General features: G+C 39.7%; 1 protein-coding gene across 1 annotated transcript; it reads right to left on the bottom strand.

Moving 5' to 3' along the window:
* Positions 1-3,051: 3,051 nt before the first annotated feature.
* PNPT1 (polyribonucleotide nucleotidyltransferase 1) lies at positions 3,052-18,837 on the bottom strand. The gene is made up of 29 exons (XM_041417249.1): positions 18,636-18,837; positions 17,142-17,202; positions 16,750-16,824; positions 16,199-16,304; positions 15,828-15,877; positions 15,214-15,277; positions 15,081-15,128; positions 14,251-14,364; positions 13,870-14,056; positions 13,652-13,703; positions 12,832-12,889; positions 12,587-12,683; positions 12,389-12,491; positions 11,524-11,594; positions 10,872-10,908; positions 10,046-10,112; positions 9,851-9,940; positions 9,490-9,543; positions 9,276-9,382; positions 8,635-8,706; positions 8,475-8,538; positions 7,842-7,925; positions 7,283-7,366; positions 6,537-6,643; positions 6,389-6,444; positions 5,774-5,852; positions 5,383-5,430; positions 4,875-5,033; positions 3,052-4,163 (listed from the first exon to the last, which is right to left on the bottom strand). Exons 1-28 carry the CDS (start codon positions 18,818-18,820, stop codon positions 4,878-4,880), a joined length of 2,376 nt encoding a protein of 791 aa, XP_041273183.1. The 5' UTR covers positions 18,821-18,837; the 3' UTR covers positions 3,052-4,163; positions 4,875-4,877.

Raw genomic sequence — 18,837 nt, 5'->3', positions numbered from 1 at the left:
AACAGCACACGCAACTGAAACAGAGTTTCAATTTTCAGGAATTTCCAGGAAGAAAAGGTGTTCCCTGCATCAGAAAACGGCAGAAAGGTTAGTGAGCGGCATCTCCTTACAGCAGCAGCCATACTGTAACACGGCGTCTGTGCCTGCTTTGTACATCTCCACAGAAGGCTCGAAAGCCAAACTGAAGGTGAAGCTTCAAAAAGGAGAGAAACGTGCTTAACTAGCCCTTACACACAGCGTACAGTTTAAGACAGACCACTTGCCAAGCATCGTAGAGTCTGTATATCTTAAGTTTTCCACACTAAACACCATCTACACGTTTCCTCTGTACTACAAATAAAAAAAAAAATAATTACATCTCCGTGCTTGCATGGGAACAGGGGAAAAGGACCCAAAAGCGTTCAGGGAGTGAAGCTGCGTGCAACAGCGGGAACCTGGGGACGAGGAGAAGCCTGAATGCGTCTCCAGACCCAATTTTTGAGGCTCTGAAGGGGAAGGAGGGAGGACAAGTTCTCCTGAGGCCAGGGTGTGCCTCATTCCCAGACAAAGCCAGACTTTCCTGGCTCTTGCCTCACGGTGAAAGCAGTCACACCGGTATGGCTCCTATTCACACGCCTGGCATTTCTCCGCTCTCAAGTTCAAATGCGGTTCCAGACGAAGGGAAAGAAAGTGTTTCCAACAAAGTCTGCCACTCAAAGTAACTATCTGCAACTTTTCCAAATATTCTCCGGGCAGATTTAGAAAAGGTAACATCTAAGTAACATTCAAGTCTCAGCTTTTGCTCTGATATTCATTGTAGCAGGCCTCTAAGATTCAGTCACCGAGAAAATACAATATAGACCTGTGAGAATTATCCTATACACTTTTATTCAGCTGTATAGGAGCACACCTTGGGACATGTGCATCATTATGGATAAGTGAGTCAGTAAGTATAAAAAGACCACGTTAAGTGGTTTCAAAACCCTGGACTGAGAGTCACATGAACCAGTTTACAGTCAGTTCCAAACAAGCCTTCCCTGCTGTGTTTTAGTGGCCTTTCCTCACAAGGTATTACAGACTGAGCATATTTCTACCTTGGAGAAAGCTCAATAAAAAGCAAACACACAAAAAGGAACACAAACCCCAATGGCCAGAGCATATTTCTGCCTCAGGACATTGCTGCTCATGAACTCCCTCTCCCCTCTACACGACTTCTGTGCGTGCTTCTTGGCTCTTCAAACCAAATGCACAAAAATAAAAGCATGACTTCCACTCATGATTAAATGCAGCACTTCTCAGGATATCTAAAACAGCAAGAAACCACTGCAGAGTATTTTGGAGCAAATCCTTATGATGAATAGCTACAAAAAGGAGATATGTTAATTAGAATTGGTATGAAAAAGGAGATATGTGAATTAGAATTGGCATGAAAAACTATTTCTCGTGCTTCAGCTGTGAAATAAATCCATGATCTCTCCAGGCATGAACTCAGTGACCTCTGTGGAAAAATATCACTCCAGACCACACAGGGATTGCACTCACTCAGATGAGGGACTTCTCTTCGCCCAAAACAGCATCCAGGGGGTTGTAAAGCCCAGCATGACCCTGCCATCAGTATCCACAACCAGCAAGTCAATTCTGGGGGCTTTGCCTGGACAAAACACACAATGCTTGCCCCAACAAATGTTCCATACTGGATTTAAACCCAGGCTTAGACCAGGAAAGCATCAGAATCTCTGCTCTTTAAGATGCACAGAAAGCAAAGCAATGTTTTCCACGGTGGTGTTGCACCTGCCAGCAGCTCATCCTTCCCCATCACCACCAGCGAGTTATCAGTGTTGAGAATTCTCTGTTCTTCATCAAAGCAAAGGATTTCATCAGGGTAGACGCAGACAGAGCAACTCACAAGTGTCACTACATGAACAGCACAGAGCTCTTTTTTTTTTTGTTTTCCCAAGCAAGACAGGCAATTCATTCCTAAATCATTTAAAATTTCTTGGAGTGAAATTAAGAGACTATCATTCCCTCTGGCAGGCAGTCCCAGAAGTACCTTTAAAATTTCTTGGAGTGAAATTAAGAGACTATCATTCCCTCTGGTAGGCAATCCCAGAAGTACAATTAGGCCAGCTCTTATACTTTTATGATAGCACTTGTAATATTTATTGCTGGCATTTAGAGATACCCCAGCTCTCAATCTTTGCACCTGCATGAAAACTTCAGATTTGTCAAATAAGGGTGTTTCTGGCCCTCCTGAGCTGCTGCAGTGCTGCACCTGCCCAGCTTCACTCTCCAAGGCAATTTCTTTCCATGGCTTCATTTAAGACAAGTCATTAGAGAAGCTAATTATGTTGAGGAGTAAGAAAGAAGAAACAAATCACTATTTGAAACAAAAAACCATCTGCTGCAAAAGGACTGAGCTTGTTCTCTCCAGCACTCTGGACCCACCTGGTTTCTGATCATGGCTGATCCCACCTGAGCCAAGCTCCTCCTGCCACGGCCCCGCGCCGTCTCTCGGCGAGCCCGGGATGGCCTTCCCTCCAGGAAGGGTCAGAGCAGCACACACTTACTCAACTCTTGGCTCCCATTGAGCTTCTCTCCTCAGGTAAGAGCAGCTGCTTTCTGCTCCTCCCAGCCAGCTCCCAAGTGTGCTCTTCCCCCGCCCCTTCCCATGGGGCCTAAAGCTGGTTCCAGATGCAGAAAGTCAGGCTGACTGTACAGGTTCTGCCACAGCAACATTAAAGTCATTTTGCTCCTTTATCATCATCCACCAAACAGACAATGCCCCAGCACTGCAGTAGCTGCTTTACTGAGACCAGCTCCACAACACACCCTCTCAGAAATTAGTGTACAATAAAGGCAGATAAACCTTGGAAAACCACTTAGATTGGGGAGGTAGGTCCATTTCTGGGAAGAGTTACCAGAAAAACAACATCTGGGTTTCTGTTCAGGGACTTTAACATTGACCCACATAATTTTATTAACATCATTCATATGTAATAGTCATGTATCAGTCAACTGTCATAGTAAGAAGTGACATCTGAATTCTTACTAAGAAATAATAAGACACAGCCCTCAAAGAGGAAGAAAAGATTGCCAAGGAAATCTTTCTTCAATCTTTCCCAACTTTTTTCAATTTTTCAATCTTACATGATGAAAGACAGAGACAACTACAGAGCAGCACACCAGTCATTTCTTTCTTCTTTAATACTTTAACTTAGAATAAAAAAGGAGTAATTTTTTCTGTACAGTCCCACTTCTCCTCTCCCCAGTGCTTTGTTTTTTATTTCAGGTGGTTCACAGCCCACCTGCCACCAGGTGGGAAGTTGATTTTCTTATTAGTCCTGCATACAAATTGTTGAACATCAGAAGGACCCTGTTTGATTTTCAAAGTCTGTACCTCACAGCAGAAAAACGAGTCATTCTCATGAGCCCCTGGGAAACGTTTTGAAGTCTAAAAGAGATCAGCGAACTCACTGATGCAACATAATTAATAGAAGGATTAAGACACTCCTAATGAGAGTGTTTTAAGGAAAGATTTATCACATCAATTGTTCATTCCAAAAAATGTCTTTTAATGTTTTAATTATGTATTTAAAAGTCAGCGCTAACAAACCCAGGTGGTAAGAGGTGATGTTTCAGCAAAGTTCTGCTCAGATACTGCAGCAGGTCTGAACATTTTGAGAGTGATGTATGAATCTAAACCAGCACCCATCATGTTAAAGGTGATACTTCTAAGTCTTTCTGTCTTGCTCAACATTCTTGTACACTGACAAGCCAGTAAAACTTTGGCCAAGTGTGACTCTTGACCAAGCGTACAGGATAATCCTTTCTCCCACAAAAGAGTTGTTCAGCTCTTACTTCTCATATTCACAGTTTTATTTTGAGTGGATAACTCAAAAGAGAATAACCTTTAGCATTGAAATATCTTCTCAGCCAAAAGAATCCCACCTTCTTGTATTCTCATCTCAACCTTGCTACACAAGATGAGGGCATTGCTGGTTCCTGGTTTTATTTTAAAGTTTTAAATCAATTTGAAGGCTTTGAAGTTCTACATCACCTTTAAGCATAAATAGTGTCTATTTTATAAATATGATTCACTACCATCCACCTGCAGATTCTTGTGAGGACATGTAGAGGTTCTAGCAAAGGTCACTTGTATTTTCACCAGCTATCACACCTTTTTCCTGAAAGAGAGAAAACACTTTGTAACCAACTCATTATATCAAAAATGTTCCTTAAATCCGAGATTTCTTCAGTGAATTTTCCCTTCTTTTTGTGCTGTCAATCATTCCTAGAGGGCTGCCACAGATTGCCTTGAGTTCCCACTGGTGCACTGTGCATTTGCCAATCTTGCTGTCTAACTGCTCCTGATTTTAACATCAGACACTTTCCTGTTCTAGCAGCTTTCTAAGAACAAGAAAAAACACAAAAATTTTGGGAAAAGTTGAGGCATGAGCCTTCTGACAGTCAAATACATAAAAAAACTACTTCTAAGGAAGAGCTTTGGTCGTTTCATTAATTGGCTGAAATCCTCTGCACTGTTTACTTAATCAAGAAAGCAGCTTATTTTTTCTTCTCTTCCAATATCCTGTTTGGGTTTTTTTCTTTAAAAGGTAGAGAAAAAGGATGTTTGAGATGAACAAGTAAATTTGTTTTGGACAGAGGAGCCAGTCCAGACTGCCTGAGACCATCAAGGCCATTTGAACCAATTTTATAATATCAAATTTCCTACACCTACAGGGTGTGAAGGGCCAGTTGTTAACTCCCAACAAACTCCAAGACAACTGGCAAAGCAGTCCCTGCCCAGCACTGAGGGGTAACTGCTCAGTACAAAGCCAGACTGGCACAATTCTTCAGCAGCCCTGAGTCAGCTGAAGCTGCTCTGCTGGCCTTACCTGTCACTGGGATGAGGTGGATGTCTGTGGAACAGCCCCTCCCAGGACAATGCTGTTTTTTTCTGTCAGGGTTTTCAGGGTGCTGCTGGCTGGGGACTGCAGAATTTTACGTGACAGCCTCATTCTGCCATCAGTGGGATCACGGCCAAAGTATTTAACCTGGTAAGGAAACAAAGTGCTTTCACACTGAACAACTTCAGGAACTAGAAATAACATTTTCCTTTAAAGATGGGAGGTAGGGTTTGAGTTTTTATCAGTTTGATGCTAGAAAAGCAATAAATAGGAATCCTTTAGCCTATATCTGGCTGTTAAATACTGTGATGCCTAGATAGCAAGAGGATGACATTAAATAAACATAACTTGAATGATCAGGCCTTTAACTAGCACAGAAAGAGAATCCAATATGGAAAAAGATTTTCTTCATAAACACTAAATAAGTAATAAGAAAAAAAAATTAAAAATACAAACAGTATTTTATTAGCATTTTAAAGTTAAAAAAAATAATTACCTGAATTTCTTGTCCAACTTCTAATCCCAGGGCACTAGGGTGTTTAATCTAGAAATAAAATGATCAGAGTTTGTTATAAAAATCCCTTCATGCTACACTTCAGCCCAGTGGTTCAGCACTACCTTAGGAACAACAGGTTTATGAATATTACATGGAAAAGGGTATTGCAGAGCTAAAGAACTTGGTGTAAAAACGACTGCAGGAGTCACAGGGTTGATTCTTTGCAGCTTTAAGTACAGGGCAGGAAGAATTTAGAACAAAAAAGTGCTGCTAATTAACAGCTTTTAACATGGAAATGGACTGTGGAACAACAGTAAGTGTGCTACAGCCATGCCAACTGATTAAAAATAAATCTAATTGCCTATTTTATACCTGTTTAAGGATGGCTTACCTTTCTTTGATCCAGCTGTGAATTATGAAGTAATACTGGGGTCATGTTTGGGTACAGTTTTACCATCACTCCAGAATCTCTGCAGCAGGAAACAGCACAGTTATTTCAAAGGACATCAAGAAAAGTCTACATTTCACTCTGCATATGGTCCCCAAAGCAAGCACTTCTAAACTTCTCATTAACAAAATTTTACTCATCCCTTTTTAAAAATCTTTTATCCACCATAACATGTCCACTCATTTTTTTAAACTGAAAATGGATGAGACTTTCTTATTTCAGTAATAGGCACCATCCAAAATGTAATCTTTACAAGACAAATATTGTGATGAAAATTGGAAAGCAAATTCATATCATCCCTTTCAGATTCAAAGCTGAAAAAGGCCTAAAAGTTTTATAATTTAGAGACATTCTAAAAACTAAAAAGCAAAAAAGCCCAGCTTTACCAGGAAACAAAAAAAATTTCACCAGAAAAAGTATCAGAAATGATGCAGGTGCCAATATCCCCAGCATAAATTTGGCTCTCTTAAAAACCAATTATTATTTTACATCATAATTAGGTATCGGAAACACAGCTATATAAATAAGTTAATTTCAATTCTAAAGCACTTTTTATACCTTATTTCAGTAATCGTGGCTGTATAAATTGCCCCAAATTCCAAATTAACTTCTTGCTGTGGAAGAAAAACAAAAAAAAAAGAAAGCAGTAAGCCAGGAAGGCACAAAGAGCAAGCTGAAGAAGCTCGAGGCAGCAGTCTGTGCTCACATCATCTTTGCAGATCTCCCCAATGAACTCCCTGGCTTCGTGCATTGCCCCGGGCGTGGGGGCAAACACAGAATAGGTCTCTTCATCCAGCTGACTCACAGTCACACCTGAAAAAGGAGATTTGGGACAGCAGTCAGGGGCACACTGCAGAGAAGTCACACTCGGAAAAGACTTGCTCAGAGCAGAATGGTTTTCACGCTCATTAAAACCTCTAATCATTATTTAATCTTGGTCAGTTTAGGCATTAAACAACTGCATGTGGACACCATCTCCTTGCAAATACCTTGATCAACTTGTGGGCCATAAAAGAACACAAAATCATTTTTGTAATTCTTTAAAGGCTGGAAAAAAAAATCCTGAATAAATATTGAGGGTAATGAATCAGTTTCCCAGAGATTTTTAATAATACTTGCACTAATGGCTGAGGGGAATGAAAGTGCTTTGGAGGCAGAATGGTAAAATTCTTGGCCCTTCTAGAGTTCTGTGGCCAGACCAGACAGGCTTACAACCAAAGGGAAATAAGATTTTTCCTCCTTTTCTCCACCCAAATCCCCTGAGAAGCATTAATCAAGTTCACCACAGCATTAAGCATTTCAGGTCCAAAGCAGAGCATCTACCTGTACTCTACAGATACCAGAATTTTTTCATTTTCAGTTTGCACTGAGCATTGAAACAGCTCAACATACAAGTCTGAGCCACAGGGAAACACGTGAGGATAAATTACCACAGGAATAAGAATGTCTCACCAGTCTGTGCTTGAAGTTTTTTCAAATTGTAAGCCCCAGGACCAACGAATCTTAATCTTTTTGATAATGGAACGTGGATAGTTTCTGAAAGAACATTTAAAAATCCTTTGAAGTGTTAAATATAATCATCTTGAAAGCTGTCACACAAAAGGGCACATTCCTGGAGCTTTTAATCTCTTACAGCTACCTGTGGTATTTGCTGAACAGGGGTGTAATTACAGGCAAGAACTGAAATAAATGAAGACACAGAATACACTCTGATGATTGTAAATGACCTTAAGCCATACTGATACTCTCACCTACATTAATTCTGATTTTGTGAGAGCTTCACATAACTGCACTTCAACTGTTTCCTGGTGTACACTGAAACAGGACTGCTGCCCCACGTGGCAGTAAAAATCCCCCCAAAATAACCAAAACTAACCAAAACCCCTCCACAAATTATCCCCACAGGACAAGGGGAAAAATATATAACAATTTTTTTTAAAGGTATTTTAAGCAGTTTATTGTTAAAAAAAAAGGTAATTATGAAAGCTATGAATTCACACAATAACATTACCTACAACTGGTCCACTTTCTTTTCTGTTAGGTCTGGGTTTTGCCAGTGTTTGGTTCATGATTTGTAAAATCTCCCTCTTTGCAGCTAGAAGGAATAACAACAAAAAAATCAATAATTTTGTATATGATTAAAATAAATATATGAGGTTTTTGTTATGCAGTAGAAAAACATTCCTTGTCAAAACCTGTCTCCTGCCTAGCTGGAGAATGTCAGGCTGAAAGTTTTCCAACTCATTAAATCCTTATTAAACCACATAGCTTCATTTTCTCATGTGCTTCAAGAACATTTTAGCTGCACATGTCAGAATACAGATGGCAGCAAGTTTCACTTGTAAATATAGCTGAATTTATGTGAAATGAGAGGAAGTTTATGCTGTTATTTTTATAACATTATCCTGCTGAATTTAAACAAAGGCATGTAATGTGTGTTAGTCCAAATCATGCAATGGCTGAAATTACTTTGAAGTTGGTTTGGAGCTTATTGATTAAGCCAAACCCATTTCATAAAAACAGGAGCTTGTTTTTTAACACAATGAGAATGAAAAAGGAATAGTTAACTGTTTAGTTTCATACAACTTAATTCCATTTACAATTTAATATAATGAAATGGCAGTAAATCAAAGAACAGCCCTACCTGTAGCTTGCTGAATAGCTTCCACCACAATTTTTATTGGTATTCCTGGCAGCTTTAGATCAACCTGATGTGAGAAGAATTAAATGTCATCAACATGTCAGGAAAGCTCTTTTAATACTCTCTCAGAGTTACATTTGAGGAAAATTAGATGTCACAATACCTGCAGTGCTGTTATCCCTTTATTGGTGCCTGCCATCTTGAAATCCATATCTCCATAGTAATCTTCAATTCCCTGCCAGCACAGACAGACAAAACCAAGTTGGAGCCATTTTCTCCCACTATACCAAAAGTACAGAGGAATTACTTTTGAGACTTCCAAGTTTTCTTCAGCTTTATTTTGCTGTTCAAGATTAACACCCTTCCTTTCTCTCCTTGGAAATCAAGAGCTTTTGTGGACAAGTTCCTGATCCCCAGCTGATCCTGTGCTGCCAGTGGCTGCACATTTTCCTCCCCAGCCACTCTTCCAAGTGCTCGTTCTCCACCCAATATCTAGTGTCTTTCAGTAAATTATTCATCTTTTTCTCCCATGAGGAAAGACAAAATTAATTGGAAGGAGAAAGCTTATAACTAATAACTAAGGAGAATGCTTAAATAACTAATAACACAAAAAATAAGAAACATGACTGGACATTTCATACAAAATTTTTAAAATGAGGGAGGAAATTGCGAGATGAAACAAAAGATGCAACTGATTTTTCCAGAAGTGATGTTCCAGAATTGACTGTGTAAAAGGTTCCAGAAGGCCACAAGAGGTGTTTTTCAGCAGTTAGCAGCAACAATAGGAATGTGAGGAGCACTCACCAGGATGTCTGTCAGCAAGCGATAATCCTCAATATTCCCCTTTCCCTCAGTGCACTTGGTCACGAGGCCTATGGCTACACCTGCCACTGCATTTGACACTGGAACTCCTAGGAGTGGCAAAAAAAAAAAGAAAATTTTGAAGCCTTTGGTGATTTCCAGATCCTGTAGCACATTATCACACGCAGTTTATCCTTGTAAGTGCGTTATTTTGTACCTGCATCCATTAATGCTAAACTTCCACCGCATGCAGAAGCCATTGAGGAGGATCCTGGAGTTGGAATACAGGAAAAAAATGGATTAAACATTGAAAAATGGGTCTCAACACAAGTTAAGAGTTATTTTCCTTATCCTGTAGCATAAAGATGCCCCCAAATACCATTTTATTAAACGAAGAAAGGTTCATCCTTCATGAACATGTTTTTTATTTTAAATATTTCAGGTAACAGTTAATAAGAACATTTAAACTGAAATCTATTATTTAGCATGCCTATAAATCAAGTTTGTCAAAACTAAGCTTTTCAAGAACCAAATTTAGTCTCCAGCACTAGGTTAGAAACAAGAAAATCCTAAAATACCATTTGATTCTAGGACTTCGGAAGTAACTCGGATTGTGAATGGGAAATCCTGGGGTATAACTGGTTTCAAAGCTCGTTCTGCCAGTGCACCTGTTAAAAAAAAAAAACCCCAAAACAACCACTAAGTGATCCATAAATAAAAGTCAGATAAAATATTGGAACTTTCAGCATGGGATTTCTTTAGTCTGGACTTACCATGTCCAAGCTCTCTTCTGTTCAGCCCAGTAACTTTGCCAATCTCATTGGTTGCATAAGGTGGAAACTATGAAGCAAAAAAATGTGTACACAGAAAATTAACCTGCTTTTCTTTTCCATTTTAAAACATACACCAAAACTTCAAAGATGTTTTTTTCTAAGCGTATCTCAAAGTAAATATACATTAAAAATAAAATCATCAAACCACCACATGACTTCTATCAGTCACTTGGCTTGCAAACCAGGACCAGTTCAGGTAATGTTTAGTAAATGTTTTACTTCCACAAGACAAAAGAGAATAAAGCAGTAGCAAGGTAGCTAAAAGAGAACAGAAGAAGCTTCCTCCAAAGAAACTTGTCAAACAACCTAGCAGAAATGTTATTTCTGCCACAGAGATAATGGAACAAGATCTGCCTGTTGCCTGTAGGAAATACTTTGGGCAAGCTCCAAAGGCTGAGAGAGATCCAAGATGTAAAAGCATTTATTTACTATTGCTGTGCCACGTCAGCTGAACATATTAATAGAGTTTACTAAAAATAATAGCACAGGTTAATCCTGCTTTCAGTAAGAACCTGTTCTGAAGGAGCTCACCTGATGTTATGGCATTAAAAAGCCTGTATAAACTGGCAATTTACAAATTACCTACTGCTTTTCAGGAAACCAGCACTTCTGCTCATATAAATTCATGCATGAATTAGCATAAATACATTTTAGCAAATCTAGAGCTAATTCATAACCTTGGAAGTGATCAACTGCACCTTTAAAAGAAAGACATGAAGGCCTTTTGTCAATCATGCAGAAAGCTGTATCACAGGAAAAGTCTCACCTCATAATGCAGCATGAAGTTTTTATCTTTAATTCCACTATTAATTAAAAACAAGACCATGTCAAAACAGGAGCAACCAAATATGTTTTACACAAACAAATAATTCAAACTAATATTGTTATGTTTACAAATGGACCCAGCCAAAACCAACAAATCAATACAATTTGCTGATCACCCACAGTTACCAAAATTAGAGAATATTGCAAACTCTCCCAGGGTAACAAAGATTTAACTACAGTAAAGCTGAGACATTAAAATGTAAAAGCTCCCACACTGGGATGAAATCACTGGGGTGACATCACTGAAATGTGGCTCTAAAGGGAACCCATTTCACTTCAGCAATAAAGTGTTCAAAGCACAAGGACCAGGTTGTTACATCCTAAGCTAAATTCTCCACAAATATTTTAAATATATAAACCAGACTGGATGTAACTTGTAACACTCTACAGTTTCAAATGTGTGCTATGGAATTAATGCCACCCTAACACAAACCCATGCTATGATCTCTGGAAAGCAGGCCACTTCAAAGTCTAATTTTACACATTTTTCAGTCCTAAGAAAGCATCTATGTGGAAGTTCAAGGGAATTTTATCAAATGTGCTTAAAGGCTCACCCTCTTGTTACTACAGCCAAAGCACCAAGACATACATACCTCACTGCTGTGGAGATAACATCTGACTTTACACTGGATTCTAGAGAGTCAAATGTAACTGTACACAGAACCTAAAATAAAAATGAGCTAAAATAAAAAATAAACCCCTCTTAAACCCTTGCAGCCTTCACAAATGATACTGTTTATGAAGAATCAAAAAGAACGAGTCCAGCAGCCCATGAGATGCCACCAGCTACCACTTGTAGAACCTTTTACTCTCCATCACACAAACTTACTCCTTATTGTAAAGATCACACATTCTTACAAGCAATCCCATTTAAAAATACTAATTTAATGCTCCTTAAGTAGGAGCCAAGAGCAGTTTGCTCCCTAAGAAACCTTTAAGAGACAGGGCCAGCTGCAGTTTGTGCCTGTTTCCCACGTGGCCTTGCAGTGGGTGTTATTTTTAGTGGGATAAGAGGGGACAACACTGAGGAGTAAATCACTGTTTGCAACTGCCACCCTAAGGCAGTGCAGTAAGCAGTCAGATCAATGGCTGACAGTCTTCTAGCAAAGGGAGCTATAAAAGCACAGAAGACCAAATTTCAAGCATATCTTAATTCAATCCACCCAACAGCTGACACTTTTGGCAAAGAAGAGAAAAAAATCCTCTCATTATTGCAATTTTTTGGGTAAAATTTCCCTATTTGGTTCAGTTGCTTATGAAGCTGCCTTTCAAAGAGTTCTCATGAGGTGCCCAATTTAGCAGTGCCCTACACACCAATGTACTTCCCAACCTACACACCACTTCTGCTTATTTCTATTTAAATGTGAAAGAAAAGGAAACCTGGCATTTAAATGAAAGACCCAAATCTCTCAGCTTTTGATAATTCATTGAGCATTTCTGATGTTTAAGTGACACTACCTGTGTTTGACCTCTTTGAAATAAGGCTGATCCATGAAGCATTTTGAACATGTTCACTTCACATTTAATGTCTCTGAGGGAAGTCAAATCTCTCCCATCACACCTGAAATGACAAAAATCAATTAAGAGATCAGTTAAACCATAGTCTTGGATTAAAAGCTGACAGAAATATTATCAGTAGGAGTTTGATACACCCACCTTCTATATTCATTTAGCACAAGATTTCTAAAAATGTCCTTTGAAACCACATTGAAAGATTCCATGATTTCGTAAGGCTCAGCCTCTGGAAACTTTTCTGGGTACAGAAAAGAAATTGCATCTATAGTTAGGAAATTAATTTTATAGAACTTTTACTAAAATACCTTCCAACAAAGAGGATACTCTAACTCCAAGCAGTGCTGCCTCCACTGAAGCATTCTCAAAATATTAACAAAAAATAATACCTTTCAGCTGTTCTTCTGTTTCAAGCCTTATTTTGTTGATTGCCTCATCTCTCGAAATCTAGAACAAAGGATTTGCAACCACTTAACTCTACAGGGCAGAACAACAACAAGGGTTTGGGGCTGTTTGGTTTAAAGATCTGCAAAAATTTAAGGAATAAGAAACAGAACTGTCACACAAATACAAAAATCAAAAATGAGGTTGGAAGGGATCTCAAGGGTTGTGTGGTCCAACCTTTCTTGGACTATCTAGACAAGATAGTCCAGCACCCTCCCAGTCTAAATCCTAAAAATGTCACACAGGCAATCCACCACTTCCCTGGGGAAGATTATCCCAGTGACTGATAATTTTTCCCAAAGAGAACATTGCTCTTGTGCCCAACCAGAACCCTTCAGGAGTAACCTGCACCCATTTCCCCTCATCCTTTCCACGTGACTCCTTGGGAAAAGGGAGTCTCCACCTCCACATAATACAAGCAAATATTCTGGTCAGGTTAAGAACTTAGAGAAAAATTTATTATTATTACAAACAGATGCAGAGGAGACAAGCTTAAATTACAGTATCACTGAGGTTGGAAAAGACCCCCGAGATCATCAAGTCCAACCTATGATCACCACCTTGCCAACCAGACCATGGCACATCCAGTCTTTCCTTAAAACACCTCCAGGGACAGAGCTTACAGAGCTAAAAGCCTAAAGAACTCAATCCTCCTACAGTTTCATTATGATATTAATGATTTTATTAATAATGATATTAATTAAGAAATTATTATATTATTTATTTTATTAGTTAAAAATAATTATATAATGATTGATTACTTACTTTATCATGGCTTGAATCTGTGAACACTGCATAGATCTTGTTAGAAGCAAGTCTTTAGGGAGAAAAGGAAGAATTTTTGAAAGCACAGCTTAAAAACCACTTTTATAATTAGGGGGTTTTTTTTTGAGGACTAAATATTTGAAAATTATTTAATGAAATACCAGTCTGGTGAAAGCACCAGAGTCACAGACATTCCTACATATTTGTTCTGAGCTTACTTCTTTGCAAGGTCCACAATCTCTTCAGGAGCCACGAATAATTTCTGGACAGTTCTCTTGACCACACCCCGCTCCTTCACCAGCTGCTGAATGCCCTGGATGATCTGCTGGGTCTGCTTCACCCCCACTTTGATGGCATGGCAGAAGTCTTGCTGCAAGATGTTCTCAGCAGTTGCCTCCAACATAACTGGCAATGGAAAGATAAAAATTCAGTGAATTGCTGTTTTATTGTTCAATAGCAATCTAACATTAAGCTGCATAAATAGAGGGAATCTACTTAACCAAAAGTTACTTATCACTGTTGTTTGCTCCTACTCTTGTAGAAAAATCCACATTTGAAAGATTTCCAAGCCCTCAAAAGACAACAATTAACCTTCTTACCAACTTGACTTTGTGGAGCTCCAGCAACAACTAAATTGAGAGCACTAGAGGCCATCTCTTTCCGAGTTGGATTGATAACAGTCTCTCCATCCACCAGCCCTACCCTCACTGCACCTGCAAAGAAACTCCAGAAAGTCATTTATTATTATAATAAGCAAGTTCTTTAAGGCATCACTTTACTTTGAAAGTTACACAGCTAATAACAATAATTAAAGCTACAGACTAATTTTAAGATATCAGCACGTTGACTGGATATTAAAAACAAATCTAGAAGACAAAATTACCTATTCTGTTTTTTTCTTTTGAGTACTATTACTGGGCAAATAACGCAAGTAGCATTACACACAATGCTGTGAGTGTACTGAGAATTTTTTGTCATTTTAGCCCATGTTTTCTAGAAAAAAAAGGCAGCTGAAAGGAAGATGCTTATTCAATATTTGTTCTTGGGTAGATCTTTCCCCAGAAAATACTCACAATGAAATAATTCCTCGAGGAAAAGTATTGTAAATTCCCCAGAAAATACTCACAATGAAATAAATTTCTTTTTGAGTTCCTCGAGGAAAAGTACTCTAAACCAGCTATTTTCCAAACAATGCTTTTCAATAAATATGTTTCTCTTAAGAGAAAATTAGTTTATTGGTCTCTATAGTACACTATTTCTATATTGTATTTCCTCTCAAAAGTGCATTTAGTCCAGAAAATAATAATCCCTTGAAGTGCAATAATCCTATGTTTAGATTCAGCTTCTACTTAAAAAAAACAAAGTGCCATCTATGGTCTACACCTTCCATTCCATTAAAATCACCCATAATTTAAAAATATTTACTTACCAATAGGACCATTCCAGGGGATATCAGATAAGGCAAGTGCTGCAGAAGCTGAAAGGAAGACAAAAATCTGGATTAGGAAAAAGTGGATCTCATTAAATCCCACCAAAGCACCAATTTCTCACAGCCTTCTTACCTCCATTAATTGCCAGAATATCAGGATCATTGACACCATCTACTGCTAAAAGATTACAAAGGATCTGGCATAAGATAAAAGACAATGAATAATTTTGACCTACACATTTTTATGAGCTGTCAATACAAAGCTAAAGACACTAAAAAACCCCACGTATCTAGACAAGTTAAGACAATGAATAATTTTGACCTACACATTTTTATGAGCTGTCAATACAAAGCTAAGACACTAAAAAACACCATGTATGTAGACAAGTCTATGTTTCACAGGGAAATTTTTTCAGGTATTTAAAATAGAAAGCTGCCAATAAAGCCTTAATGGATAATATTGTATTACATCACATATATAAAATATTTACTATTAGCATCTTTCCTCTGTCATACAGAGGAGATTTTAATTTTGTTCCTGCATCTTGACAACAAAATCTGGAAAACAGGATGTAATAATAAATAAGACAAGGAGATGACAGACTAAAAAGCAACATTACACTTGTTTGTTAAGTGCAAACCCCTCGTTGATGTTAATAAAAATAGTTTTTCTTAAAACAGAGCCTGTATCATGAAGTTTTCCTTGGCCATATCCAATTTTTCCCTTTTGAAGGTAGCATGACCTACCTGTGTATCATAGAAGTAGCCTGCTGGGAAGAGTGGCCTGATGGATCGATCTGCAAAGGAGACAATCAAACTTTTCATAAGAAGTTTGTAAGAATTCATAAGAATTTGGGGGTTCAGTAGTTAATATTCAGTTTGTCCTGCAATGACCCCACAAGAAACTGACAAAATGGGGTTTTTAAACAAAAAAAAAAAAAAATAGTAGAGAACCCAGAAATGTATTTAGCATGACATATATAATCTTAAAAGTTCAATCATAATGATAAATAAATTACATGTCTGTTTTCTGGCAGCATTAGACATGGCTGTATTTTCAAACACAAGAAAATGGCAACATTTATTAAGTGCATTGTAAATAAAAGGTTTCAGCCTACCTATTACTCTGCTTGTAAGAATTTCTTTATCAGTGGAACCAAGCTCCCTTCTTAGATAGTTTGTAGGAATTCTTCCTGCTGCAGCAGCTTTCTGCCGGTAGTCAACCTTCCAAAGAAGGTTCAGGCATTATTAATGACAGCTGATTATTTACTGCAGAGCCACAGAAACCCTCACAAGGGACCCTTGGGATCATCCAGCTCCAACCCCAGTTATCTCCTTCCCACCCTGAACAATCACAGCTCTCTGAGGCTCACAATCCCACCAGTTTTCCACACAAGCAAAGCCCAACATCTGAGCTTGGATGGTGGCAAAGCTCACAAAAGCTACTAAAAAAGCTACTAAAGCCAAGGCAGGCAACATCCAGGGCTCATCCCTCACCACACAGGGATCCTGCATCTTATCATCAACTGCAATTCTCAAGTCCAGGGTCTGTCATCTCCTGTTTGCATTCCCCACCCTCCCCAGCATCCTGAACTCCACTGTTTAAGGAACTATGACTGCTAAGTTGATCACTGATTAGCACAAAACGAATTCTGTCATTAGTACTTACCACTAATGGCATAAACTGAGATGGAGAGGGCTTGGTTTTGCTGACTGCTGTGACCATCACTGCTGTGTCACCTAGCTGGGTTAAGAAAAACAGGTAAAAACTGAAGTTACCTGAAAAGAAAATCAAAACTCCCAATGTTCTAAACTTATTCACAAACCAGTAATTCTTCAGAATTATACTCTGCAGAAAATCACCACATAAAATCTGCAGTTCATGCATTGGTTTTGCTTTTCAAACTTTTTTTTTCCTATAAAATTCAGCTGTCCCTTCATTAGGGATGAAATTGCAACATAAGGCTCTATGTCCCACAAGCTCTGATGTCCAAATAATGATTTTTAACACATAGGAATTTTGAAGCTGCACAGATTTTAACTATTTTTTGGTTTTTTTACCTGAACAACAGCAGATCCATCTGCAAACTTTGCAAGTTTTCCAGAAGACAGCTCCATCTTTCTAAAGGAAAGAAACAACCTGGTACATGAGTTTATAGTGAATTCATGTGCATTTTCCAGCAGTTTCTGCATTCATCTGTAGCCTCAACTGCACAGAATAAAGGCTATGCTTCACAGGAGATACAAAAATCCTCCTGAGATATAAAAATTGAAACTCTTTGAGCAAAAGTGACCAAATCCACCTAAATTTCAAGCGCTTTAGCCTCAAGTGTCCTGCTTCCTTCACTTTGCAGCACATCAGCTGTCCCTAGGAGTTACAAAGGTAAATCATCACCTGTTCCAGCTGGGGTTTAGCCAGAGGAAAACACCCTCAGGGGTGAGGGGAGCTGTTTGCAGCTTCCCAGCACAGCTGCAGAACATTCCCTCCTTTGTGGCAGAGAATGGAGAGCAACAAGGCAACGAGGACACACTTGAGAGTGAGAATGGATGATTTATTCCAGGGTTGTGCTGGGTGCTACTGAACAAGTCCATCACACCCTCCTGACTTTCCATGCCATTATTTATACACAGAAATCCAGAGCTGCTCCCTTTCCAAGCACAGCTCCTCCATTGTGATTAGTTAGCAATTTCTATACAACTTATCCCAGGTAAATTGTTCACATGCTCAGGGGAACACCTGGGCAGGGTCCTTATGAGCTGTAAATGTGATTTTTATTGTTAAAATGAACACAATTCAGCTATAGAGTCATCCCTTTGGGTAAATGTGATTTTTATTGTTAAAATGAACACAATTCAGCTATAGAGTCATAGGATGCTTTGGGAGGGAAGGGACCCTGAACATCATTGAGTTCCACCCCTCCACTACCCCAGGCTGCTCCAAGCCCTATCCAACCTGGCTTTAAACACATCCAGGGATGGGGCAGCCACAGTTTCCCTGGGCAACCTGTGCCAGGGCCTCAGAGGGAAGATTTTCCCCCTAATATCCCATCTAAACTTACTGTCTTTCAATTTTAACCCGTTCCCCTTGTCCTGTCACTGCACACCCTCACAAACAGTCTCTGCACCTTTCCAGGCAGCTCCCTTCACTCCTGGAAGGCCACAATTAGGTCACCCCAAAGCTTTTCTTCTCCAGGCTGAACAGTCCCAATCCTCTCAGCCTTTCCTCACCGGAGAGGTCTCCATCCCTCGGATCTACTTGGTGGCCTGGAACATTTTGCTACGTTGGCGATGTACACATAGACATCCATCGACATCTTGATTTTCTACATCCTTAGGGCTCCTCAGTTCCCTGACTCAGCCATGACAAGGCTGATCCCACTGCTCCGGGCTCCCTCCTTGCTGATCAGGCTCGATCCGACATCAAAGAACGTCCCGACTGAGGATAACCTCGACACATCCCTCATTTTGCACCAGTCTTCCCTCACGTTTGCCTGACTCTCCAGCCGGGACAGCGCTCTGCGCTGCCGCCCCCCCACATCGCTCAGAGCCCCTCACCTGCCGCCCACCTCCACCGTCACGGCCGGCCCGGGTTCGGACCCCGCCGCGGCACCGCGGGCGGGCACCCAGGGCAGGGCGGGCCGGCCCGGGGGCAGGACCCGCCGCCACCGCGCCGCGGCCCCGCCGCCATCCCGGGCCAGAGCGCCCAGAGCGGCGCGGCCGCAGCTCGTGGCGGCCGCCATAGCGCCCCTGGCAGGAA

This window comes from Onychostruthus taczanowskii, unplaced genomic scaffold (genome assembly GCF_017590055.1).
Source record: "Onychostruthus taczanowskii isolate IOZ18803 unplaced genomic scaffold, ASM1759005v1 scaffold55, whole genome shotgun sequence".
Taxonomy (NCBI): domain Eukaryota; kingdom Metazoa; phylum Chordata; class Aves; order Passeriformes; family Passeridae; genus Onychostruthus; species Onychostruthus taczanowskii.
This window is presented reverse-complemented; position numbering and strand designations above follow the sequence as displayed.

Bases quoted from the DNA above. Each gene is read 5' to 3' on its own strand.
- PNPT1 (XM_041417249.1), bottom strand. From the start codon at position 18,820: ATGGCGGCCGCCACGAGCTGCGGCCGCGCCGCTCTGGGCGCTCTGGCC. The intron at 12,684-12,831 runs GTATTATTTTTT...TTCTGTACCCAG, and splicing joins AACAGAAGAACAGCTGAAAG to AAAAGTTTCCAGAGGCTGAG. The intron at 5,034-5,382 runs GTAATTATTTTT...TTTCCTTACCAG, and splicing joins AAGTTGGACAAGAAATTCAG to GTTAAATACTTTGGCCGTGA.